This window comes from Bos indicus x Bos taurus, chromosome 19 (assembly GCF_003369695.1).
Source record: "Bos indicus x Bos taurus breed Angus x Brahman F1 hybrid chromosome 19, Bos_hybrid_MaternalHap_v2.0, whole genome shotgun sequence".
In the NCBI taxonomy this organism is placed as follows: Eukaryota; Metazoa; Chordata; class Mammalia; order Artiodactyla; family Bovidae; genus Bos; species Bos indicus x Bos taurus.
In genome coordinates, this window is record NC_040094.1 from 23,209,940 (window position 1) to 23,235,756 (window position 25,817).

Consider the following 25,817-nt stretch of genomic DNA (forward strand, 5'->3'; position numbering starts at 1 on the left):
ATTTCAAATCTGGTTAAGAATGTGGGGTTAGGCGATGGCAGAGTAGGAAGGGTGACAGGCAGAGCTGGGACCATCACATCACCGAGACACTCAGGAGCCCTGCGAATAAGACTGTGACTTTTCAACCAGCATGGAACTTCCCCTCCAGGAGTGATCTGTGGCTTAGTGGGGAACCTGTGCTCTCTGTGGCTGCCAAGAGGAGAGAGAAGGAACAAAGGGGCCTGGAAGCTATGTCTTGTGACCTGGCACCAGGGGAGTCGGTCTGTCTGGCCCATTATGTGGAGTCATAAGACCTCAGAGGTAATGGTTTTACAAAAGCATCTTCTCTCTTGTCAGAACTCATACTCAAGGAATGTTTCCTGTGGTACGCTGGGCAAGTGTAGATGAATGACATTTTAATGTCATTAGATTCTAATGTGTGGGCTACTTGGGTGACAACCTTATCTCTATCATTTCTCATCCCCTTGGAAAGTAACTAAAAGAGGCTGCAAACCCACCTATAAGAGTAGTTTTAAGTTTTGAAGATAGTGGAAAAACCCTGGAAAGTATTTGGAATAAGGCATAATTATAACTATGCCACAGAAAAACCAGACCATTTTGGGTCCTGACTATCCCCTCATTTAAAAAAAAAAAATCTCTGTAGGTTGCCAGGCACCGCCTAGTAGCCAAAGAAATTGTGGTTTTGAGCTGTTCACTATTTCTAGAAACTTCATAAAGTTAATTCCAGAGTAACAGGGTGGAGACCAAAAAAGGAAGAACATTATTTTATGGTGCTTTTAGCGAAGATAAAAGATTTGCCTCAGGCTCAGGGCAGTCCAGCTGTGAGGATGGTGGGCAGGAGGGACCCAACCCCCTGAGCTGGGGGCAGGCGAGCTGGTGGCAGGCGGCTGACCCAGAGCTCCTCTCCCGTCCTGGCTGCTTCTCCTTTCCCTTCTTTCCTCTCAGTCAAGCACTAGTTCTTGAGCTCCTCCTTTCCATGAAAACCACTCGGTTCAGTTCCAGCCTCCCCTTTCAAACTCATTTCCAGTGTGACTCAGTCTTCATCCTCACCATCTCCCGAGTGAACTTAAGTCTTCATTCAGTGACCATCACACTCAAATAGCAGTTCATTTTATCATTTGATCTTTTTACTTTAGAAAACAGTATTTTGGTTCACTTGTTAAAACTTAGAATCTTGATGTTGGTTTCCAGGTTGAAAAAAACAGCAACCCTGAAGCAGTTCAAAACCCGCTTCCCATCCTGTTCTCCAAGGAACGGCAGAGTAATTACACCAGTAACCCGAAGCAGATTTAAATTTGACTTGGGCTTCCCTGGTGGCTCAGACAATAAAGTGTCTGCCTACAATGCGGGAGACCTGGGTTCGATCCCTGGTTTGGGAAGATCCCCTGGAGAAGGAAATGGCAACCCATTCCAGTATTAATGCCTGGAAAATCCCATGGACCAAGGAGCCTGGTGGGCTACAGTCCATGGGGTCGCAAAGAGTCGGACACGACTGAGCGACTTCACTACTCACTACTGGGCATTAGTATATAGCATCTTCCTGCGGCGTAACTACCCCAGTGACATTTTGCAAAGACTGACGTGTACTACCTCACGACAGCTGAGGGGAGGCCTAGGAGAGCTTTGGGACGTAGGAAGAATCTGTGCATGCGTGCATGCTCAGTTGTGTCCAACTCTGTGACCCTATGGACTGCAGCCCACCAGGCTTCTCTGTCCATGGGAGTTTCCAGGCAAGAGTACTGGAGTGGGGTGCCATTCCCTTCTCCAGGGGAACTTCCTGACGCAGGGATTGAACCCACGACTGCTGTGTCTCCTGCACTGCAGGCGAATTCTTTGCCACTGAGCCACTGGGGAAGCTGGGGAAGCTGATGTAGTCATAAACCTGCTGCTAACTAGTGTGTGACCTATCTTATCTAGCCACCACTCCCTGCTTCCTGGATGATCCCTGAAGACTTCAGCAGTCATAACCTCTATGGATCCGTGCACAGTTATTTATGGACATTTGAAAATTATGCCAGGTAATGATATGTTCTCTTTTCCCTACAGAGTGAAGGCGGCCCAGACTGAGTTAGGACAGCAAATCCTGGCCGATTTTGAAGAAGCTTTTCCTTCCCAGGGCACCAAGGTATTGTTTTGCATTTTCCCTTCAGTCTTTGGATATTCTCATCATATTCTGGCCTGATTCACACTCACCGTAACTATGATTCACTTACTATTTCAAATGCGGTTGCTGGCAGCCATAAAGTCTGTGTGCTAAAGATTCAGGGTGATGGACCATCCTTGATTTTAAATATCCTGAAGCAATATCAGTTGGCTGCTCATCCGCGTCCTCACACATCCACAGTGAGGGTTTGTTTTGATTTCACTTAACGTGTGTCAAACCCAAACTGTTGTCTGCCTGGGGAATTACCTTTTTTCTCATAGTTACTTTTTTTGTTTGTTTAATTTTTTTTTCCAAACCACAGTGATTTTCTTTTAGGATTGTTACATAACTTTTTGGTTTCAATTTGGTGAAGAGACAACGGACAGGAACGTGCCCAGGCTTAAGTAACTCTCGGAGTGACAGTTAGGAGACTTGCTTTTAATGGTCAGAATCCTGTTCTTTGGGATGAATCCCTTCAGCTCTCACTGGTAGCCTGACTGTTTGTGTTGTGTCTACAAAGCCCACAGTAATTTCACTCGTGAGCTATTGGTTACACTTCTCATATAACAAGCTTTGCCTCATTTGGCCATCACTGTGCTGGGGTAACTGCTTTTAGCTCCATCCTTCAAATTGTAGCAGACATAATCTTAATGCTTTGCATGTGTTGGGGAGAGAAGAACCCTCAGAAGCTTTTTTTTCCCTCTACTATTTGAGCTATTTCAGGAGCAAGAACTGTGTGGCTCAGAAATGACCTGAAGCACACTGACTGGCAGGCAGCTTGGTGGATGGAGGTGGGGGATATATGTCTGTTTGCCGAGCCAAGGAACGTTTCCTGGATCCGTTTTATAATTCAATAACTGGAAATATCTTAATCGTTGTTCTTTGTGCCTCATATAAGAGACTTAGGAAGTATGTGGGGGTAGCTGCCCCAGCTTTGTCGATTACCTCGTATAGGAAACCTGCCTCTGGTTTTCATGTCTGCATATATTCTAGCTGTCTTCTAGCAATCAGGTATTTTATTCATAAAGCATGTTCCTTTGTGGACTTCATCTTCCTTTTCCATTTGCTGTAACTGTGGGGAGTGGGTATCAGAAAATAGTCCTGTAAAAAGGGATAGTAAGAGATTCACAAGTTATAATTACTAGGGTCTGCTTTACTCTACTCTGCTATTGACCCTGGTTTTAAGAAGTTTTAGAAAGATGCAGATAAAGCCCAGCTTTATCATTTAGGAAAATATAACATTGACCTACATTATAACTTTTTCTCAGACCCCAGGAGGAAAATGAGGTGAAAATGGTTTTCTTTAACAACTTGTTTCCCTTTTCTCTGGCTAGATGACTTGATGTTTCTCTAAGAGTTTTCTTTTTTCCTTCTGAGTGACTATTGACCTCTCTTAAAGGCTTTATGTTTTTATTACTGCTTCACAAGTGGAAATCAAAATTTGTTTAAAAAAAGTATCTAAGATTACTGTGAAGTCCTTTATAAATGAAAAAATCGGAACCCCTGAGCCCGTAGATTTCGGCTTTCATGACTTCTCTGTCAGATCAAACGTTTTCATCCATAAGCCAGAGTTGAGCAGTCAGAATTCTCAGTGGATGGCAGAATAGCCACTCAGCACGGAGCATAGTCAGCATTTAACAGTTTAGTTAGCCTAAGTGACACTTAAGAAACTCTTGAACTTCAGTTGAGATGGATAAATTAGAATTGATTTTAAAAAATCATAAAGATCTGGAAGACCCTTAATCATCACCTAGTTAAAATGCATTATTTTTTTTCCAATTATTTTTCAGATGAGTGTCAATAACTGTGCCAAAGTTATGTGGTTATTTAGCCAAGCCACGAGCCGATGCCAAGTGTTCTGTAGTCCACTCAGCCAACCACGTTCATTCAGTGAGTTACTGTAAAGAAAGGTTCGAGGAGACTGAGTTACCTTCAGTAATAACAAAAGCCTTCCCATCCTGATGTGTCAATACAGCCCTTTGATGGTCTTCTACTATTTTTTTCAGGTCAGGGCACCAATATCATAATATAATTTGGCTGCCTGTTTGCGTGGTTGACCATCAGTGGGGCAAGGATGGTGGATGGAACCTGGATTTGGGTTTTAAATGCCAGCATACTGTTTGGCATAAATACAGCACTTTGAGAACAGGAAAGCAAGGTTAGAATCAGAGGAAGATGGCACGTGTGGCATCAGACTGGTGTCATTGTGACTTTTAGGGCCCTTCAGGAAGGTGACTTCAGTTCAGTAAGCAGAAGTTCCTACCATCATTGCTGGCCCTGTTTCCAGGATGTCTCATTGTTGATTCACGGAGTAGCTTTTATACTGGCTACTACAGACTAGCTTAATGATTCTTTCATTGAGAAACAAGTAACTCAAATATCCATCCACAGCAGAAGAATGAGTGTCAGGGGAGTGGAAGTAATAACAACATCATGAGTAGAACAAGAAGCAGCAGCTGTCAGAGGCCATAAGATTTGAAGGCCGCTTCTGGCTTCTGAACTGATGTGTGTGCTGTGTGTTTTACCAGAGGCCAGGAGGACCCAGCAACGTTCTACGAGATGCGTGTCAGGTTGCTAACATCTTGGACCCCAGAATCAAACAGGAAATCATCAAAAAGTTTATTAAACAACATCTGTCAGAGTACCTAGTACTTTTTCAAGAAAACCAAGATGTAAGTATTGACCAAATGAGCTCAGATATCACATTTGAATTGTATTAAGAATTGATTGCTCTCAAGTCTATGATTTATATTTTATTAGTATTACTGTCTTAAAATTGACATTAGTATTAAAAATTGACATTAGTATTACTGTCTTAAAATTGACATAAAATGTTGGTTGTTAAACCCTGATTCCTAGGGACTGACTGTACAGTTCAGTGATTCTTAATCATTTTGGGGTCCCTGATCCTTTGGAGAAATGGATGAGAGCTAGAGATCTTCTCTGCAAAAATGCACCTATACATAAAACCTTACATACAGTTTCAGGAAATTTATAGACCCCTGAAGCCCAATCATAGACCCCGGGTTAAGAAGAGTAACCTAGACTCTTTAAAATCACGAGAAATAGATTGGTTGTGTTTTTCTTACTTCTATGTTTTTGCTTATTTCCTTCAACTGTCAATACTACTTCTAAGTGCTGGGGTAGATTTTATTCCCTGCTTCCCCCAGGTTGCCTGGCTGGACAAAATCGACCGTCGCTATGCCTGGATCAAACGCCAGCTCGTGGACTATGAGGAGAAATATGGCCGGATGTTCCCACGTGAGTGGTACATGGCGGAGAGAATTGCCGTAGAATTTTGCCACATAACAAGGTAGCTGCCAGCTCTCTACTGGTTTGGGTATTGATTGATATCAGTTTATTAAAGCCCAGCCCCCCAGTCTCTATGGGTTCCTGTGGCTTTGGAACCACTTCTACCTGTTTTTAAAAATTGGTTTGAGAATCATGATTTTCAGGAGAATGTCTTCAGCTGTGCTGGAGTCCCTTCAGAAGACTCCATTCCTGTTGAAAGTTAGAATATATCCAAAACTGAGTCCCTGACTCCAGCTGTAGCTGTATTCCACCTTCTCCATGTTCAGAGTTCCAGCCTTAGAGGAGAGAGCATTGTGTGAAGAGGGGGTAAACACTTGATAGGGAAAAATGGAAACGGGTACATGAGTGCCCTGGGCTAGCAGGCTGTAGCCAGAGCACTTGTTTGTATGTCTGTTCCGCCTTAAGAGTGATATACACACCACACAGCAGCACAGTCTGCTCTTATCTTTGTTCTAGGACTTCCCTATAGCCTTGCCCTACGTCAAACGGCCTGCCTTCTGAGCCATCGGAAAGCACATCGGCCAGATTTCCCTGTAGTGATTCATTGCCCCGCGTTTTCCCCTGTGTCTGTGTCACACATATCAGTGTTCAGTGAATGTACATCCGTCATCTTTCTGCTTCTCTGACATGCTGGGTAGATGGTTCCAGAGGGACAGGGCTGTGTCTACTCCAGTGACATAGTACACACTCAGGAAATAGTTGTTGAGCAGATTTCCCACCCCTAACCCAGTGTTTATAGTCTTTGGATCGTTAATCACTTTGGCATCTGAGTGTTCTGAGCCTTTTAGAGACCTTCTCCCATTCCTCCTGTTTCAGTTCCATGAGCCATAGCCCAAGGCCAGATAGTCCCTTTAGATCAAAGAATTAAAGCCTGAGAAGTATACATCAGTGTGTCCATGACAGAGCTAAAGCTAGAGTCTACAGAGGCCCCCTGACCAGTGCACAATTACATTAACCCCAGTTAATTTTTTAAGAAGTCCCATATGTATGCATAACTCAGCCAGCTTAGAGTAATTCATGGTAATTATCTCTCTTAAAATTGTGGATTACAGTCAAGTTGTATGCTTTAAGAGCACATCATAGGGGGCAGGGACTCATTAAGAGATATTGGCTGTTGATTTTTTTTTAATGGGCTTTATTTTTAAAATTATTTATTTATGACTGTGCTGAGTCTTCATTGCTGTGCATGGGCTTTCTCTATTTGGGGTGAGCAGGGGCTACTCTCTACCTGTGGCACACTGGTTTCTCATTGCATTGACTCTTCTTGTTGCAGAGTCCAGGCTCTAGGATGCACACGTAGGCTTTAGTTTTTAAAGCAGATTTACGTTCACAGCAAGATTGACAAGAAGAGATTTCCCATATACCCCCTCCCCTCCACTGCGTCCACAGAGGCCTCCACCATCATCAGTATCCCCGACCAGAGTGTATACAGGTTACAGTTGCTGAACCTACCTTGACACCTCCTTGCTACCCAGAGTCCCTAGTTTACATTAGGGTCACCCTTGGTGCTTTACATTCTGTGTGATGGTGGTTTTCAGAAACATACTTGTTGCTGGATTAGATGACTTTATTGATTCAAAGTTGATTGTGGTTGTCACTTTCTAAGTCCTGATTAGCAAAGAAAGAGTGCATTGCTTGAGAGATTGATAACTAATTCACTTTAGCCCCTAGTTCAGTGTCTTGCAAAATTCATTTTCTGTGAAAAATGAAGTCCACAGGAGAGTGAGTGTACATAAAAGCCAACACATGTGCTCTTGTGTCAGCTAATGGCAGTGCTGCTGCCAAGCTTTCGTTGTTCGAATTTTGGCTAAAAGCCTGTAGATACATAATTCTCAAACTAAGAGGCCCTTTGTTTGGTTTTTGTTGTTTCTTTGTGTGGGAAGATGATCTGTAGCTCGGTACTTACTGAGAACTCTCGTGCGACTGCTCCCTTACAACGTGGCATTCTGAGATGGGACACTTGAGTGGTGTAAGCGTCACAGGCAGGAAACACCCAGATGGGCACCTGTCACTTTTTACAAGGGGGTCAATCGATTCCCATCTCTCCCATCTCTACCCAGGGGTCCTGCTTTCTGGTTGAAAGATGGTTATTGAGCTATCTGGAAGAGGGAGGGCTTTATGATTCAGTAATTAATGACTCGTAAAATTATATAGAATATATGCATTTTTATAAAATACTGAGTAAATGCTTCATATATACTATTAACAAGTGAATGGAAATTTTAAAAATGATAAAAACTGTAGTAGCCGTGTAAGCAATCTGATAGCCATTATCTTTGATTTTGTTTTTTTTTTTTTGGACTGGTGGATAATTTCACCTTAAAATTCTTATTATTTATTTATTTAGGCTGCATGGCTTATGAGATCTTAGTTCCCCTACAAGGGATTGAACCCAGGCCCTCGGCAGCAAGATTGCAGAGTCCTCACTGCTGGACTGCTGGGAAATTCCCTAAAATTCTTATTTAGAATATGTGTTTCTATTCCCTAAGCATTAAACTTAGTTGGTGATAGACTTCAGGTTTTGAAATGACTACATGCTTTGTTTTTTTTTAAAGTATAAGCTAAAGCCACTTAACTTTGTCCTGTCTTGAATGATCAGTTTGTTCGACAACATTCTTCTCTCTTTAATTTGAAGGACAGAACTTGCCAAGATCATGCGTACAAGAGCAAAGGAAATTGAAGTGAAATTGCTTCTCTTTGCTATTCAGAGAACGACTAACTTTGAGGGATTTCTTGCAAAACGCTTTTCCGGGTGCACCCTGACAGATGGAACGCTGGTAAGACTGTCCTAAGGGATACCAGATGGAGGCATTGGTGGCCTGGGTGGGTGGGCTTCGCTTTTGAAGTCTTATACAGTTTGGTGTTTCTATCCATCAGCTCAAGTGCTTAATCCCCCATCCCAAGGATTTTGTTGAATTCATTCAAATAGTCATACAGAACATTCTGTATGGCTTTATCATTTGTCTATTATGCAATATTTCATGTTTTTAGAGTGTCTTGTCATCATTTTATCAAGGGATCACCCCTATTTTAAGCCTAGTAATTCTGTGAGTCATAGAGTCCTCACTTATTCAGTCACAAATAACTTATTACATTATCAACTCTTGAGTTTTATTATAATGAAGATGTGCTTAGAGGAAGATGTAACCCCCCAAAAGGTGAACTGCAACCTTAAAAGCAGAAAACATTGGAGATTTCCATAATGTCCATCATTGACCTTAAGTAAAATATGGTATATTCATGCTGTGGAATAGATAGAACAGTTTCAGAGTGGTAGAATGAGGAATAGATGTAGATGTGTTGTCGTAGGAAGAAAACCTCTCACATATATAGGTGCAAAACGTAAGCTATAGCCCAGTGGTGGTAATTTAGTCGCTAAGTCATGTCCAGGTCTTTGCGACTCCATGAACTATAGCTGCCAGGCTCCTCTGTCCATCGGTTTTCCAGGCAAGAATACTGGAATGGGATGCCATTTCCTTCTCTAAGGGATCTTCCCAAACCAGGGATCTCCTGCATTGCAGGCAGATTCTTTACCAGCTGAGCCACACAGCCCCGTACATATAGTATAATTCCATTTGTGGAAGAAGCATGTTTATATATGTAAATAGGTAAGAAAAAGGTCTGGAAATGATCAGTGGATGTCTACTTGTTTCTCAGGGCAGCCCGGCATCTCTCCACTTTTACCCACTACCAGGATCATGCTCCCAGACTGCAGCCTTCTGTCTCCTGGGGGTCCTGTGCTCTGAGATGTTGTTCCCAGTCACTAGGAACTCCTGAACCTTTCCCACCAATCCATTCCTTTTTGCACTTCTGTCTTTGAAATTCTCTGGCATAATCAATTTACAAATACTTCCTCCAGTTGTTCAGCTGTTGCCTAGCTCTCCTATCTAGTTTGCAGTTTCAGATTACAAAAAAAATCCTGTTGAATCATGAGCTTTTTTTTTTAAGTGGGCCATTTTTAAAGGCTTTATTGAATTTATTACAGTATTGTTTCTGTTTCATTTTTTGGTTTTTTGGCTGTAAGACATGTGGGATCTTAGCTCTCCAACTAGGAATCGAACCTGCACCCCCTGCATTGGCAGAAATCCTGAGCCATGAGCTTTCTATTTACCCTTCACCTCTCCAGTTGGTCAGCTGTCTTCCACACAGGCTTCTCCATGTCACTTCTCTCTTTTAAGACAGTCTCTTCCCCTGAGACTGTTCTTTGTCCCAGTTATTGTGACTCAGCAACCATTCTGCATTCCAGTTCCTGACCATGGCAGCTCCACAGCCTTCAAGGATCTTCCCTTAAAGATGAGTTTCTAGAAAGGCAACAGAACTCCTCTGGCCTTGATCCCAGGATATGCCTTTTGGGTAATCACCATTTTGTTTCAGGGTAGTGGAACTACAGAATGAATCAAAATATATCTTAATACTCTTTATCATATGCCAGATTTCATTGAAAGTTATCAGATTCCTTGGAAAATAATAGAGCAGATAAGAAGTCCGCCAAAGGCCAGGTTAACCAGAGACCCTCCCAGGCTTGCTCCCTTCCATCCTTCACTGTATCACTCAGGCCTTTTCACCCGCCTTGGTGACCGATTGACAGTTAAACAATAAGGGTGAGCTCACCTGAAAAGACAGGCTCACCTGGAAAGCTCTTCCTAACTGAGCCGTGTGATGCATCATCTTTTGCTCTTTTTTGACAGATGTGGATACTTAGAGACTTAGACTGTTAGAAACTGTTAGAAACTTAGACTGAAAGAGCCTTAAGGACAGGGCATGTTTTGTTTTTATTATTCCAGCCCCAACAAACTCATAATGTCCTGTGCTATAACGGTTACTGGAAGAAGGGAACTGCCCAGGTTTCTAGCTGATTGCCTAAATTCCCGACCTTTAGGAGGGATTTAATATAGTCTGTAAATTAAAATGCCTTGAAATTAAAAGCAAATGTCTAGATAGGATTTAACTATACCCACATGCATCATTAGAGACTCAGTGATTAGATTTATGGTAAACATTATATTCAGCCTCTGTGAAATCACTGAAATGAAAATCACCTTAAAAAGGTGAGTTTTATGTTAATTATATCACAGTTTTAAAATATCAAGGGTTTTAGAAAATCTGAGTTTAGTTATAAATCATCTTCATGCTTCAGATAATTTATCTACCAAAAAGAGGGAGAGTAATACATGCTTGTTATAGCTCAAACAGAATAAAATATTTTAAAAGAACCATCTCTTCTTGGGACTTCCCTGGCAGTGGATCCAGGTCCAGTGGTTAAGACTTCGCCTTTCAATGCAGGGGCTATGGGTTTGATCCCTGGTCAGGGAGCTAACATCCCACATGTCTTGTGGCCAAAAAACCAAAAGATAAAACAGAAGCAATATTGTAACAAATTTAATAAAGAATTTAAAAATGGTCCACATCAAAAAAAAGGTCGACGTAAAAAAAATCTTAAAAACAAATAAACTAGAAGACAGAATATTAAAAAAAAAATAGAATAATCTCTTCTTTCTCAATTACTCTAAATCTCTCCTCCCAGAGATGTGCACTGTTTAATAGTTTGGTTATAATTTGAGACTCTTCCAACCATGCATGCACATGTGCACGCACGCATACACACCTACACCTACCTGGGTTTGCTTGTGTTTTTTTTTTTTTTAAACAAAAAATAGGAACCACAATGCCTGTGTTTGAAGAGGATTTTATTGAATGCTTCTCCACCAGCATTTATCCACCAGTGTTTTTCAAGCTCCCTCTTGGGGCAGGGCCTTGGGTAAAGATGAAAAATTGGATCAGACAGCCGCGTATATTCTAGTAGGAGAAAGACACCTATACGTAACTGTCACAACATGAGATCTGAATGTGGTGGCACCAAGAACAAAAGAGGGGTCCCAGCAAGGTTAAACCAGGTGTGCACAGGCCTGTGCTCATCATCCTATCGGCTGAGGCCTCCAGGCCATCTTTTTAAGGACAAATCAGGAACTGGGCTGGAATAAAGTGTTTCTGGAATGAGAAATGCAGAAATTGTGGAACTTTCATCTCACATTGAAAGCTCTCTTCTCCAGGGAAAGGAAACAGATTCATCTTAAATTTCAGAGTTTCTTCCTTTGATGATTTGAAGGGTCCAGCTAAGACCTTAGAAAGAGATTTGTGCAGACAGACCCAGATGTGGACATACTACTGACTAAAGCCTGGTTGGCTCTTGCCAACAGTAAATGAGACAGCTTGGCTGTCCTGTGGCCGCTGCTGTTTTGATAATGTTGGGAATCCCATGTGGTTTAATTAGTAGGAATACACTTGCCGTGTGAAGACTTTTCATATATGAACTTGAAATCAACTGTCATCATAGCAAAAAGAATGAATTCTCTCAAAACTGGAAAGTTGTACATTTATTGGCAGATTTTTGGTTTCATTTAGCAGCCCCAGAGCTTGTGGAACATGTCATTTGAGTTCTTTAAAATCTAAACCTCAACTTGTAATTCTCTGTGGTCTGTGACAGCCACAGAGCAGGAGTGAGTGGCAGATTTGGTTGTCTCTGCCAGGGGGCCTCTTGCACACAGGGCTGAGTTGTGCTGGTGACGGCTTCCTGTGGAGACTGGTTCTTTCATCACAGCAAATTAATCAGAGCAGTAACGTGGCCGCCTCAGTAGCTGGCGTCTGCATCCACTTCTCAGTGTTTTGTGGCATAACATTTGCCAATGGGATGGTGGTACAGGAGGTACTTGGAGGGCTTTGTTGGAGACTAGGGCAGAAGGGTGAAGCCCAGCGGGCCTCTGCCTTGTAATTTGATGGATGCATTGCTTTCATTTCTTGGAGAGCTCCCAAAGAGATGAAATAGTAGGGAAGATCTCACTTGTGATTAAAAACATTCTTTTTATGAGTCTTCTAAGCCCTGTGGTCCTCTCTCATTCCCCGCTGAGCGTCGCTCTATTGAGAGGCAGAGCTGCGGTCCTGCCTTCATGACTTGTGCCCTGTTAAATACTAAGGACAGCCCCCGCATGCCGCACTTCCCCAGCTGTCGTGTTAAGCTGCTCTGTATACACAGTCATGCTTTACATGTGCTGCCTCACTAACTGTCACTACATCTCTGTGCAGTGGGTGTTCATATCCCTTCACATTGCAGGTGGAAGGGCTGAGGCGTGGAGAAGTTAAGCCACATACCCGAGTGGTAGAGCCTGGACTTGAACCCAGGCCCATCCCTCAGTCAGTGGTCACACCACAGTTCGTCAGGCCAGAAAGCACCTTTCCCTTGATTCCTTTCTTTCCTTCCCCGTCACATCCACTCTCTCACCAAGTCCCCTTAAGTCTGCTCTCCTAAAGATGCCCCAGGTGTGGCCACTTTTTTCCATTTCCACGACTCTAGCTTCTCCCACTCTGGTGTCAGCCCCACCTGGCAGCAGCCTCTTCAGAATCTAAAACTGGATCCTTCCACTGCCCTGTTTAGAACCCCCAGTGACTGCCCAGTTGCTATGAGAAAACCAGCCTTTCCCACAGCCCTCAATAGGCTGTGTGATTGGGGGCCCCGCTGCCCCTCCCTGCCATGCTCCTTTCACTCCAGCCTTCGCATCAGCTCTCCCTGGGGAGAATGCTCTTCCCCAGGTCTTGGCCCAACTGGCTTCTCCTCATTCAAGTCTCTACTCAAATGTCCGTCCCTGCCCTCTGGGATCACCTTGTGAAGAACCTCCCCAGCTCAGCCCAGTTCCCACACTGTATTTTCAGCACTGCACCTCCCTTCTTTACCTTGCTCAGTGCTGGATCTCTGGTGCCCAGGAGCGTGCCTGGAGCTGAGCAGATGCTCAGCACACGACTGCAGGATGGGTGGCATCACTCGCTAGTCCCTTTGCCTAGAAAGCCCTGGCCATCCCACACCGCTCCCACACTGAGCTCTGAAGCATCCTTCAGTTCTGGCTCAAACATCATTTCCTCGGGGTGGTTTTCTGTGACCCTCTGTTGCATCCTTTCATAACAACCTCTGCTTTTCCTACATGGCCCGCCACACACGCTGGTGTGATTCTTTGGTTAAAGTCTGCCTCTCCCACTTGACCATAAGCTCCCTGAGGACTGAGCATAGTCCGCCTCGCTCCCTGCTTTCCTTGTGGTGCCCAGTACATCCCTTTGTCAAGTGGGTGAACGGAGGAGTGGTGAGTCGCTTTTCTGGTATCAGCTTGGTTCCCAGCTGGAATGCATGTGCCTCACATGAATAAGCAGGAAGTTCCCAAGTGCCCCTGACTCCAGTATATCTCATCAGTTTGTCAGTAGAGACAGACTGTGGGAATAGGAAGGACACCTCTCCTGTGGGGAATCTCCTGACCCGGTGACAGCAAACAAGTAGCCCACACTGTACTGCCAGGAACGTCTCTCTGCTTTTTCAGTGCTGCCTTTTATGTTTGCTTCTTACGACTTACCTCCATCCATTGAATACTCCCATCAGTGAGTGTGGAGCCCAGGAACGGCCTCAGTCCGCATCACCAAGATTTCCAAGAACACATTGTTTTTAAAATGAGGCCTACCTGTATATAATTGTGAAACATATTATCAACCCTGGTAGGCCTAGCAATAGATGAAGAATATTTGGTTCAAAAACTTACATCCTGTTTCTGTTGCTGAACAATCTTGAACAAAGCTTTGCATTCAGTTGCTGACTTGCTCTCCACATCTCCAAAGGACCGAAAGACTAAGAATCATATCAGGTCAGCTCACCAGTGTGAGCCCCAAACCCACTTTGACCCAGTAGGATCAGGAATCCAGTGCTATTAACTAATTTAATTTGTCGTTGAAGCTTAGATTCTGTTTTTCACCCTCACCCTAAAATACCAGCAACCCTCACAGAGACAACTAAAACTTAGAAATATGGCTTTCAAAGAAACATTACTTTCTAAAAATAGCCTAATTCTGAAAATAAATGTAAATTGCTTTACATTTATGAGGGTCCCCCCCCCCAACATCAGGCAAAGAAGCTAAATTTCAGAGTGTATATATTTGAAATGTTTGCTGGGTTCTTAGACCATATTGTTTCTCCAGAGGATACCTCAAAAATCATTGTTCTCCTCCTGATTTCCTTGAGCTAATGCATTAATTAGTCTTCCCAGGTGGCATAGTGGTAACGAATCCACTTGCCAATGCATAAGACACAAGAGATGCAGGTTCAATCCCTGGGTCAGGAAGATCTCCTGGAGGAGGAAAAGGCAATCTGCTCTAGTATTCTTGCCTGGAAAAGTCCATGGACAGGGGATCCTGCGGGCTATAGTCCATAAGGTCACAAAGAGTTGGACACAACTGAGCAACTGAGTGTGCACGCGCACACACACACACACACACACATACACACTGCCTTAATCACAAGGCTTTCTTCATACACCAAGGCTCTGTCTTGCTACATAACACCATCCAAGTGTTTTAGCCAAGAAGTAAGTAGTTTACATGGATGTAAGTGGAATTGTCTTAAAGCTTAAACGAGACACAGGTGTGGTTTGTGTGTGTGTGTGTTTAAGTTTTATTTTTTATTTGTCAGTGTTGTTTGTTGGGTTCTTTTTTTCTTTCTTTTTTCGGTAACATCTTCAGCTGATGTCCTGGCACCTGACAAAGTCATTCATGACACTGTGGTCTGTCTGCCGTCCCTCTTGCCATAGGGATTAATCCAGTCTGCTCCACTGATACATGCTCAAATTATCACAAGTACTTTTATTTTATTATTTTTGAAAATTTGAAAAATACTAATTTGTTCACCTGTGCTGGTCTTAGTTGTGGCACGTGGGAGCGTGTATCTTCACTGTGGCCTGTGTATCTTTAGTTGCAGCATGTGAGATCTAGTTCCCTGACTAGGGATCGAACCTGGGCCCCTGCATTGGGAGCTCAGAGTCTTAGCCACTGGACCACCAGGGAAGTCGCCTCACAAGTACTTTTAGAAACTCCCTCTGCACCCAGCTTCTTGTCTCAAGAGAGCCATTCCTCTACCCTCTTCCTCTTCCCCAGCACCTGCCAGTCCCTTTTATCCTGCTTGTCTGCTGAGTTCCCTTTCTGCTATAACACCCAGCTCCTTGGCATAAACAACATTCTGAGGTCAGATTTGTAAAAAAATAAAAAAATTCCAAAGCACCACCGCCATTCTGTTGTTGTACTGGAATCATCATTGTTAATATGTATCATGTGCTGCTTCTAGCGTTTCACACGCTGTATCACATTTAATCCTTCAAGTGGTCTGTAACTCTGTCCTCCTCATTCAGCCATTCAGGTTGCTGGGGTTCAGAGAAGCTAGGTGACTGGGCCAACGCAACAGTACTGGAGCTGAAACCCACATCTCCAGCCTTCTACTAGCCTGAAGTCTCACTCAGTGATCTTTGGAAAGAGTGGTCATGGGACTTTCCTGTTGGTCCAGTAGCTAAGCCTCTGTCCTCCCAATGCAGGGGGCCCAGGTTCGATCCCTGATCAGGGAACTAGATCCCACATGTGGCAATTAAAGAGGTCAAGTGCCACAATTAAAGACTGAAAATCCTGCATGTTGCAGCTAAGACCCAGTGCAGTCAAATAAATGTTTTTTGTTTTTAAATACATGCTCAGAAGTATTTTTGAAAAATGAAAAAAAAAAAGTCACATTCAGGGGCTGGGGAGTAATTTTTCTCAAGGAGATCTTGTTGTGGGTGCTGTAATGGGTCTTAATTGGGAGGAGAGACGTCTATGATCTGGAACACAAAAGATTAGCTCTGGAGTTTGTTTTTGAATTCAAACCTACCTTCATATTTCAGAAGAGATATAGGTCTCTAGCCAGGCACCAGAGATAGGACACAAGATAGACATGATTCCTGCAGTCACAGAACCTGGTGGGGAGGAGACACACACACATGGGTAATTGGCAGTATTTTAATAAATACCTGGTTAGGGGACATGCCAGGTGGGGATGGAAGCTTCTAAACCAGACTTGCCAGGTGGGAAAAGGCTGCCCAGAACAGGGGACTTCTGACTTGAAGACTGAAGGATGAGTGAGAGTTTTAGGCAGCTCGTGATTGGGGTCAGGTGGGCAGTAAGGTTTCTGGAAGAGCCAGAGGGAGTTTGATGTGTGATGTGGGGAACCCAAAACTGGTGCTTTCTGACTACCTGGAGGGGTGGGGTGGGGAGGGAGGGGGGAGGGGGTGGTTAGGAGGGGGGGGACACATGTATGCCTATGGCCCATTCATGTTGATATATGGCAAAAACCATCACAATATTGTAAATTATCCTCCTGTTACAAAAAGCAGTGTGAAGTCCTGGTGGTGAGAATGTGATCCAGAGGATTTCCATTTTTGCCCATCAGATCAGATTGCATGGTATAGCTGTTGGAGAGCCTTGGAAAAGGCAGATCAGTGGGGAAAGGTGTTGACGCTACTCAGAAAACACCCATCTGTTTCTCACATCTAATTAACAGAAAAAACTTGAATCTCCACCCGCATCCACCAATCCCTTCCTGGAAGATGAGCCAGCAGCAGAAATGGAGGAACTGGCGATGGAGAAAGGAGATTTAGAGCAAGTAAGTCTGGTTTGCATTTCATCCGCACAGCCTGCCGAATGTTTGTTTCTGAAAATGGGTCTGCTCACTCTTAAATATGATCCCTTGGCTGTTGACCACATTCAGAGATTACAACTTTGGTGGTCTTTCTGCAAGGGCTTTATCTGAAAGCACATTTAGAAACCTGAGTGAAAGAGCAGTCCTTCCTGCCCCACCCCACCCCTCTGCTCTCCAGTCGCCTCACCACCGCCTCAGCAACGCAGCCAAGCTGGATCAGCGGGTATGGCAGGGCAGCCGAACTCTGCCCTGGCTCATTCGTCATCTCTCGAATTTGTCAGCCCAGCTTTTAGTTGTCCCCTGATCTGGTCCGGTGATGACATGAGAGGCTGAAAGATCCCTGCTGAAGTTAGCAGCCCCCGTCAGCCAGGAGAGACTCCGACTCAGAGGAAGCCAAGCACCTTAGGTCTGGAAGCCGTCAGGGAGGCCTGAGAACACCAAGGGGACCAGTGGCATATTTGGAGAGTTACTTTTCAGAGCACACCAGCACTTTCATTTCCTTCGGCTTTTTCTGTCCAACTCTTAAATTTCCTCTCCCTCCATTCCAGAGAATGGTGTTTTTGTTTCATTGCCATTTTATGACACGAGAGGTTAGAGCAATAAATCAGGACTTTTCCTGTCTGGATTAGTGAGCCTTCTTTTTAATTTTCTACACTTGGCTGCTGGAGGATGATTTTATGAGATTATTTTCATCCAGACACCACTGAAAGGGAGGCCGGCTGGGAAGAGCAGCTCTGGGAACCCCACAGCCGTGCACATCGCAGTTCACCCCGTGTTCCTAGCCCGGCGGGGGATGATAGGTCTACAGTCCTGGCAGGAGCCAAGACAGCAGAATTCCCAGGAACAGCTCTGAAGTGATGCCATCAGAGGTATCTGATCCACTGATTAAATAATTATAATAACACGGATGCCTCAAATTTTTATGGTGCTTTATAGTTTAAAAGTCTTCTACAGGCTTTACTTTATTTCGTCCTTCCGTGCCTGCCTCTCCTTTTATAGGATTTCTGTGAGCGGCAGGCTCAGTGACTAGCCCAGGGTTACAGAGTTTGGAAGTGAAGAATCTGGGAAAGGATTGGAAGCCAGGTCTGGAAGTCAGAGACTAAAATTCCTTTCCTGGTGCTCTTTCCATCACACCGTGATGTTGCCCTGAAAAGTGGAGGACCTAGAAATGAATCCCGTGAATAAAAGGGAATGAATAAAACTGGAGAGATGCCCTGAGGCCATATCCCAGAGATCTACAGGATTAAATGTAATTGATTTAAAGCCATCATATCAGCTAGGCTAGGAGAAAACAAAGATTTCTCTTAAAGAAATGCCTCTCTCAGGGACTTCCCTGGTGGTCCAGTGGTTAAGACTTCATGCTTTCAGTGCAGGGGTTGAAGGATTGATCCTTGGTCTGGGAACTAAGATCCTACATGCCACTCAGCACAGCTAAAAAAAGAAAGAAATGTGTCTCTCCCATTTTGGGAGGAAGGACTGGGATGAGAAAGAAGAGTCCAGGTGTGGAACTCATCCTCCACCCGCGCTTGGGTATCTGCACCCTCTGATCTGGCCTTCTATAGTTGGGCCATTTTCAGGGCCCTCCTGTCTCCCCAGAGCACATGGCTGCCACTGTCACATCCAGAATCATGTAGCTGAACACTCAGATGTGCCCAGTGCTGTTGGAAAATTATTCCATTAGCCAGTCATCTCTGGGTGTCACAAAACTGGATTATGATAGCGTTCCCCATGAGCTAAAAAATCAGTTTTGTCAGGTAACTTGGTTTTTTTTTTCTTGCTTGTGGAACTTTTTGCTCATCCTGGAAGCTTGAGATTAAGCTTGTCTTAAGGATGAAGATCTGCTCATTCTAAGGACACAGAACATGGGTACATGGGGTAAAGCAGAGTCACGTGATGGAGAAGATGCCAGACTCTGGTTTGCCACCAGCTGGCTCTGTGACCTTGGCAGGTACTTTTCTCATTGGACTTCCCTTGTTTAGAGGGAGCCAGTGGTTTTCCAGTTCTGTTCCTTGGTGCCCTGTCACATGTCACTGTGGGGAGCTGGGAAGAGACCAGAGCTCTAAGTCCCTCCAAATAGAGCAGTTCTGTTTTGAGTCACTTTTTTCATGGACTCCCAGGTAAAATTACTTTAGAATCAGGGGTTCTAGGTATATTCAAAAGGAAACTGAGACTTCTGTGGTGGTCCAGTGGTTAAGACTTCAGTTTCCAATGCAAGGAGTTCAATCCCTGATCAGGAAGCTAGATCCCACATGCCTCTCGGCCAAAAAACCAAGACATAAAACAGAAGCAATGTTGTAACAAATTCAGTGAAGACTTTAAAAATGGTCCATATATTTAAAAACCTAGAAAAAGTACTGAAAACCTCTGGGCTAGATGATCCACCCTCAGTTTCACGGGCTGTTCCTTTTTAGTAATAAAACTGACACACCAGTGACTAATGCCTCCTCGTCTGCGTCCCCAGCCTCCTACCGCCTCCCCAGCACCGTCCCACTTGTGGTTGATTAGGTGGGAGCTCCAGGACCCCCCCCCCAGCCCCAACTTCCCAGTTACTCCCTGGCTTCTAAAGTTGGGCGCACTGGAAGAGGAGGAGCCAGATGGGGCTTCAGGGGGAAGCGCACCAGATGCTGGTGGTGAACTCGGCCGGGGCAGGGGAACCAGTAGTTTTTCTGGATTACCTGACCTGTTGGCATCACTGCAGTCAGCAGACAGGGGGCCTTCAAGATGGGGCTATAGAGAAGGGAGCGCGCGAACTTGAAAAGAGGTATTTAGTTTGAGCAGTCTGTTGCCAACATGTTCCCAATGATTAAAAAATGGCATCTGAAAGAGGACTGAGGGTCTTCAGAGTATAAAAGAAAGAAGAAATAAGGAATTTCTGGCTTTAAAATGTACCCTTCTGGTGATCCGAGCAGTTAGATTTAATCTGTTTACATTGGATTGTAATAAAAGGAAATGGGACCAGCTGCAGACCTCCTTACTGTGACAACAGTAACCTTTTATTATTCCATCAAACTCCAGGAGGAAATAGCTTAAACATCTGCAGCTTTTGGACAGAATCCACACACTCCGAAGTCCAGCCCGAGTGCTACTGCTAAACGACTTTAGTATATTCTTTAAGCTGAGAAGCAACCCTTTAGGGAGCTAGAAGGTGCAAAGGGAGACACCAACTTGAGCTCCAATTCTAGCCTGTAGCATCTAAATATGAACACAGATATGAGGCAGCCGGAAGCAGGAGGCAGCTCAGTGGGGGTTAAAAAAAAAAGACTTGAGGCAGTGCCTCCCATTGTTCCCTTCTTGCTTCCAGATCACCTTGAAAACTCTGCAAGAGGACAGGGAGCTATGACTATGACTATAGGTCCCTCCTCTCCGCTGGGAGTGCCATTAGACGGCAGAGGCTGGGCGAAGTAGAGTTGCCTGCGGAAGGTTCGGGCCACCTGGGCTGTCTGACTGTGTGGCTGGCTCTCTGAGCCACAGCCAGAGGCATCTGTGGGGCCTCATCAAACTTGGTCCCCAGGAAGACAGGTCAGGGTGAGTTTGTTGAAATATCAGGTAGCCATACTCCCTACTCATTGGAATCTCTGTTTATCTGAATAAGCTCTCTAGATTCATCCATACATTTTTATCACATATCATTTTGTGCATACATAAAAAGGAAAATATAAGCAAAATAAATAGGTAAAGATATTCGCCAAACTTATTCGCCTTTGAAGTCTTAACTCTGCTGAACCTTTTTTTTTTTTAAAGAACTTTTTGATGTGGACCAGTTTTAAAGTCTTTATGGAATGTGTTACAGTATTGCTTCTGTTTTATGTTTTGGTGTTTTGCCCACAAGGCATGTGGGATCTTCTCTCCCCAACCAGGCATCCCGCTGGGAATCCAACCAGGGATCCCAACCAGGGAACCCGCACCCCCTGCATTGGAAGGGGAAGTCTTAACCCCTGGACTACCAGGAAGTCCCTCTGAACCACTTAAAAAAAAAAACTTTTAATTTCAAAATAATTATAGACTCATAAAAAGTTGCACAGAGAAGTCCTGGATACCCATCTCTCAGCTTCCCTCAGTTCTGATGAATCCCATAACTACAGCACGTTATCAAAACCGGGATGTTGGTGCTAACCTCGTCTTTTCCTTAGGTGTGGATGTCTCTGCTGCCACGGGGTGTGGTCCCAGCTGCTGGTGATGTGCCGTTTCTCAGAATGCTCCTCTACTACACCTGGGATATACCTGTAGTACAGTTATCATCAAAACCAGCTGGTTAACACTGATACAGTACTAGTCACTTAACTCTAGGCTTTATTTGGATTTTTCATTGTTATTTGAAACCTTTTTCTCTTTTTTAAAAAAAGAATGTCAAATTTAGGGAAAGTTTTAAAAATATTGCTAGGAACTCCCAAATATCTTTCACCTGAGTTCACTAGTTTCTACTGTTTTGCTACATTCACTTTACCATTTTCTCCCCTCCCTCTCTCACTCCTGTCTCTTACTTTCCCTCCCTCTGTCTCTCTCTCTTTCAGAACAAGTCAGTTTATAAGTATCATGCCCTTTGTCTCTGAGTATTTCAGTATGTATTTCCTTTCTAGGAAACACATTCACTTAAGAAAGAGATTCACTCTAAAGAGAGGTACTCACTAAAATCACCACAGATCAAAATCAGAAAATTTAACACCAGTGCGATATCTCATTTATAGACTTATTTAGATGTTATAATGTGATCCAAAAGTGATAAATTAAAACACTGTCAATTGTTGGGAAAGCACACTGAAATTAGTAAATAAAGCCAGATACAAAATACACATGTTGATTTAAAACATGACAATATTCTGTATTACACAAACTTCCATTTATAATTTCCAGAAGCTGTCCTACAGACATGTGAATATTTTTGTCAGGGGAAGAAAATATAAATAAAGGGAATAATTATATTTATGAAGATTGCATTTTAGTTAATGAAAAGGCATCTGGGTATTGTGGTCTTGTTTTCCAGTTCTAAAATCAGGGTATCTGGGTCCCCGGTGGTTCAGCTGGTAAAGAACCTGTCTGCCGGTACAAGAGACACAAAAGACAGGGACTGGATCCCTGGGTCAGGAAGATCCCCTGGAGAAGGAAATGGCAACCAGCTCCAGTATTCTTGCTTGGAAAATTCCATGGACAGAGGAGCCTGGCAGGTTACAGTCTGTGGAGTCACGAAGAGTCGAACACAACTGAGCATGCCCATACACTTGCTTTTTGGTGCTGTTAAATTCAGGATATTTCAGGATATCTAATCCTAAAAAAGTTAGACAAATTAAATCATATTTCTCTGTTCGTTTATCAGATCACTTTATCGAAAAGAATAACAAATTTTGAAATACAAGTAACTGACTTGGAAAATGTAAAACAGATAAGGACCACACCTTCACAGTCATCACATTGCATCACAGATCCCTCATTCTAAACTAATGGAAATGTAGAGAAACCCCTAAGATATCTATAAAATGAAGTAGAACTTTGGATCTAGCCAATTTAAACTCAAATTAACCCGGTCTTTTGTGCTAAGTCACTTCAGTCATGTTCAACTCTTTGCCCCATGCAACCCGCCCGTCTCCTCTACCCATGGGACCCCCCAGGCAAGAATACTGGAGTAGGTTGCCATGTCCTCCTCCAAGGGATCTTTTCGATCCAGGGATCGTACCCGCGTCTCTTACATCTCCTGCATTGGCAGGTGCCTTCTTTACCACTGATGCCACCTGGGAAGCCCAGAGTCTCTTACAATCTCAGCCTAAGGCCTGACTTTGGCAGTGGCTTCTGGATGGTAAGAGAAAATAGCTCAGACTATAGTTAGTCTTAGGAAGAACCAGAGTTTCTTCAAATCCTGCCAAATAAGTAAATAAAGACATGGAATTCTTAGAAGGTGAAAAGGGAATAGAGCTAGATATGAGATTAAATGCGGTATGTCTACAGTTGACGTTTCGGGTGATCATTACCAGTTTTTATAGATGTTTTTAAGCATTTCAGGGTTTGTTTGGTTTTTTTTGATTACTAGAAGGTAATCATTATTTCTGTCTGTCTTTAGGAGCTTAGCTTTTCCGGTTTATTAAGAGATATGAACAGTTTAGTTCAACGAGTATAAGTGCTGATTTATATCCAAATTGTACTCTTGTATCAACCCCAGCAAAGCCTCAGAGACCTGTATCTATTTTCAAATGCCCACAAACAAAACATAGATACAATTGGCTTTTTCTCTTTTTAGGAACAGAAACATGTAGGAAGATCTTGTTTATTTTTTAGATGTTTTGAAAGGAAATTTAGTAGCAAATCAGTTCAGTTCAGTCACTCAGTCATGTCCAACTCTTTGTGACCCCATGAATCGCAGCACGCCAGGCTTCCCTGTCCATCACCAACTCCCAGAGTTCACTGAGACTCACGTCCATCGAGTCAGTGATGCCATCCAGCCATCTCATCCTCTGTCATCCCTTTCTCCTCCTGCCCCCAATCCCTCCCAGCATCAGAGTCTTTTCCAGTGAGTCAACTCTTCGCATGAGGTGGCCCAAAGTACTGGAGTTTTAGCCTTAGCATCATTCCTTCCAAAGAAATCCCAGGGCTGATCTCCTTCAGAATGGACTGGTTGGATCTCCTTGCAGTCCATGGGACTATTAAGAGTCTTCTCCAGCACCACAGTTCAAAAGCATCAATTCTTCGGCGCTCAGCTTTCTTCACAGTCCAACTCTCACATCCATACATGACCACTGGAAAAACCATAGCCTTGACTAGACGGACCTTTGTTGGCAAAGTAATGTCTCTGCTTTTCAATATGTTATCTAGGTTGGTCATAACTTTTCTTCCAAGGAGTAAGTGTCTTTTAATTTCATGGCTGCAGTCACCATCTGCAGTGATTTTGGAGCCCAAAAAAATAAAGTCTGACACTGTTTCCCCATTTATTTCCCATGAAGTGATGGGACCAGATGCCATGATCTTCATTTTCTGAATGTTGAGCTTTAAGCCAACTTTTTCACTCTCCTCTTTCACTTTCATCAAGAGGCTTTTTAGTTCCTCTTCACTTTCTGCCATAAGGGTGGTGTCATCTGCATATCTGAGGTTATTGATATTTCTCCCAGCAATCTTGATTCCAGCTTGTGCTTCTTCCAGCCTAGCGTTTCTCATGATGTACTCTGCATATAAGTTAAATAAGCAGGATGACAATATACAGCCTTGACGTACTCCTTTTCCTATTTGGAACCAGTCTGTTGTTCCATGTCCAGCTCTAACTGTTGCTTCCTGACTTGCATATAGGTTTCTCAAGAGGCAGGTCAGGTGGTCTGATATGCCCATCTCTTTCAGAATTTTCCACAGTTTATTGTGATCCTCACAGTCAAAGGCTTTGGCATAGTCAATAAAGCAGAAATAGATGTTTTTCTGGAACTCTCTTGCTTTTTCCATGATCCAGTGGATGTTGGCAATTTGATCTCTGGTTCCTCTGCCTTTTCTAAAACCAGCTTGAACGTCTGGAAGTTCACGGTTCACATATTGCTGAAGCCTGGCTTGGAGAATTTTGAGCATTACTTTACTAGCGTGTGAGATGAGTGCAATTGTGCAGTAGTTTGAGCATTCTTTGGCATTGCCTTTCTTTGGGATTGGAATGAAAACTGACCTTTTCCAGTCCTGTGGCCACTGCTGAGTTTTCCAAATGTGCTGGCATATTGAGTGCAGCACTTTCACAGCATCATCTTTCAGGATTTGAAATAGCTCAACTGGAATGCCATCACCTCCACTAGCTTTGTTCGTGGTGATGCTTTCTCTGGCCCACTTGACTTCACATTCCAGGATGTCTGGCTCTAGGTGAGTGATCACACCATCGTGATTATCTTGGTCATGAAGATGTTTTTTATACAGTTTTTCTGTGCATTCTTGTCACCTCTTCTTAATATCTTCTGCTTCTGTTAGGTCCATACCATTTCTGTCCTTTATCAAGCCCATCTTTGCATGAAATGTTCCCTTGATATCTCTAATTTTCTTGAAGAGATCTCTAGTCTTTCCCATTCTGTTGTTTTCCTCTATTTCTTTGCATTGATCGCTGAGGAAGGCTTTCTTATCTCTTCTTGCTGTTCTTTGGAACTCTGCATTCAGATGCTTATATCTTTCCTTTTCTCCTTTGCTTTTCACTTCTCTTCTTTTCACAGCTATTTGTAAGGCCTCCTCAGACAGCCATTTTGCTTTTTTGTATTTCTTTTCAATGGGGATGGTCTTGATCCCTCTCTCCTGTACAATGTCACGAACCTCCGTCCATAGTTCATCAGGCACTCTGTCTATAAGATCTAGTCCCTTAAATCTATTTGTCACTTCCACTGTATAATCATAAGGGATTTGATTTAGGTCATACCTGAATGGTCTAGTGGTTTTCCCTACTTTCTTCAGTTTAAGTCTGAATTTGGCAATTAGGAGTTCATGATCTGAGCCACAGCCAGCTCCTGGTCTTGTTTTTGTTGACTGTATAGAGCTTCTCCATCTTTGGCTGCAAAGAATATAATCAATCTGATTTTGGTGTTGACCATCTGGTGATGTCCATGTGTAGAGTCTTCTCTTGTGTTGTTGAAAGAGGGTGTTATGACCAGTGCATTTTCTTGGCAAAACTCTGTTAGTCTTTGCCCTGCTTCATTCCGTATTCCAAGGCCAAATTTGCCTGTTACTCCAGGTGTTTCTTGACTTCCTACTTTTGCATTCCAGTCCCCTATAATGAAAAGGACATCTTTTTTGGGTGTTAGTTCTAAAAGGTCTTGTAGGTCTTCATAGAACCGTTCAACTTGAGCTTCTTCAGCGTTACTGGTTGGGGCATAGACTTGGATTACTGTAATATTGAATGGTTTGCCT

General features: G+C 43.5%; 1 protein-coding gene across 2 annotated transcripts in view; it reads left to right on the forward strand.

The window, feature by feature from the left end:
* Positions 1 to 25,817, forward strand: part of VPS53 (VPS53, GARP complex subunit) — a 124,544-nt gene that overhangs the window by 42,521 nt on the left and 56,206 nt on the right. For both annotated transcript variants that reach the window (XM_027517369.1, XM_027517370.1), the window contains exons 8-12: positions 2,047 to 2,125; positions 4,672 to 4,815; positions 5,314 to 5,456; positions 8,091 to 8,232; positions 16,839 to 16,940. In XM_027517369.1, coding sequence (XP_027373170.1) covers positions 2,047 to 2,125; positions 4,672 to 4,815; positions 5,314 to 5,456; positions 8,091 to 8,232; positions 16,839 to 16,940 — 610 coding nt within the window. The remainder of the gene's footprint in view (positions 1 to 2,046; positions 2,126 to 4,671; positions 4,816 to 5,313; positions 5,457 to 8,090; positions 8,233 to 16,838; positions 16,941 to 25,817) is intronic.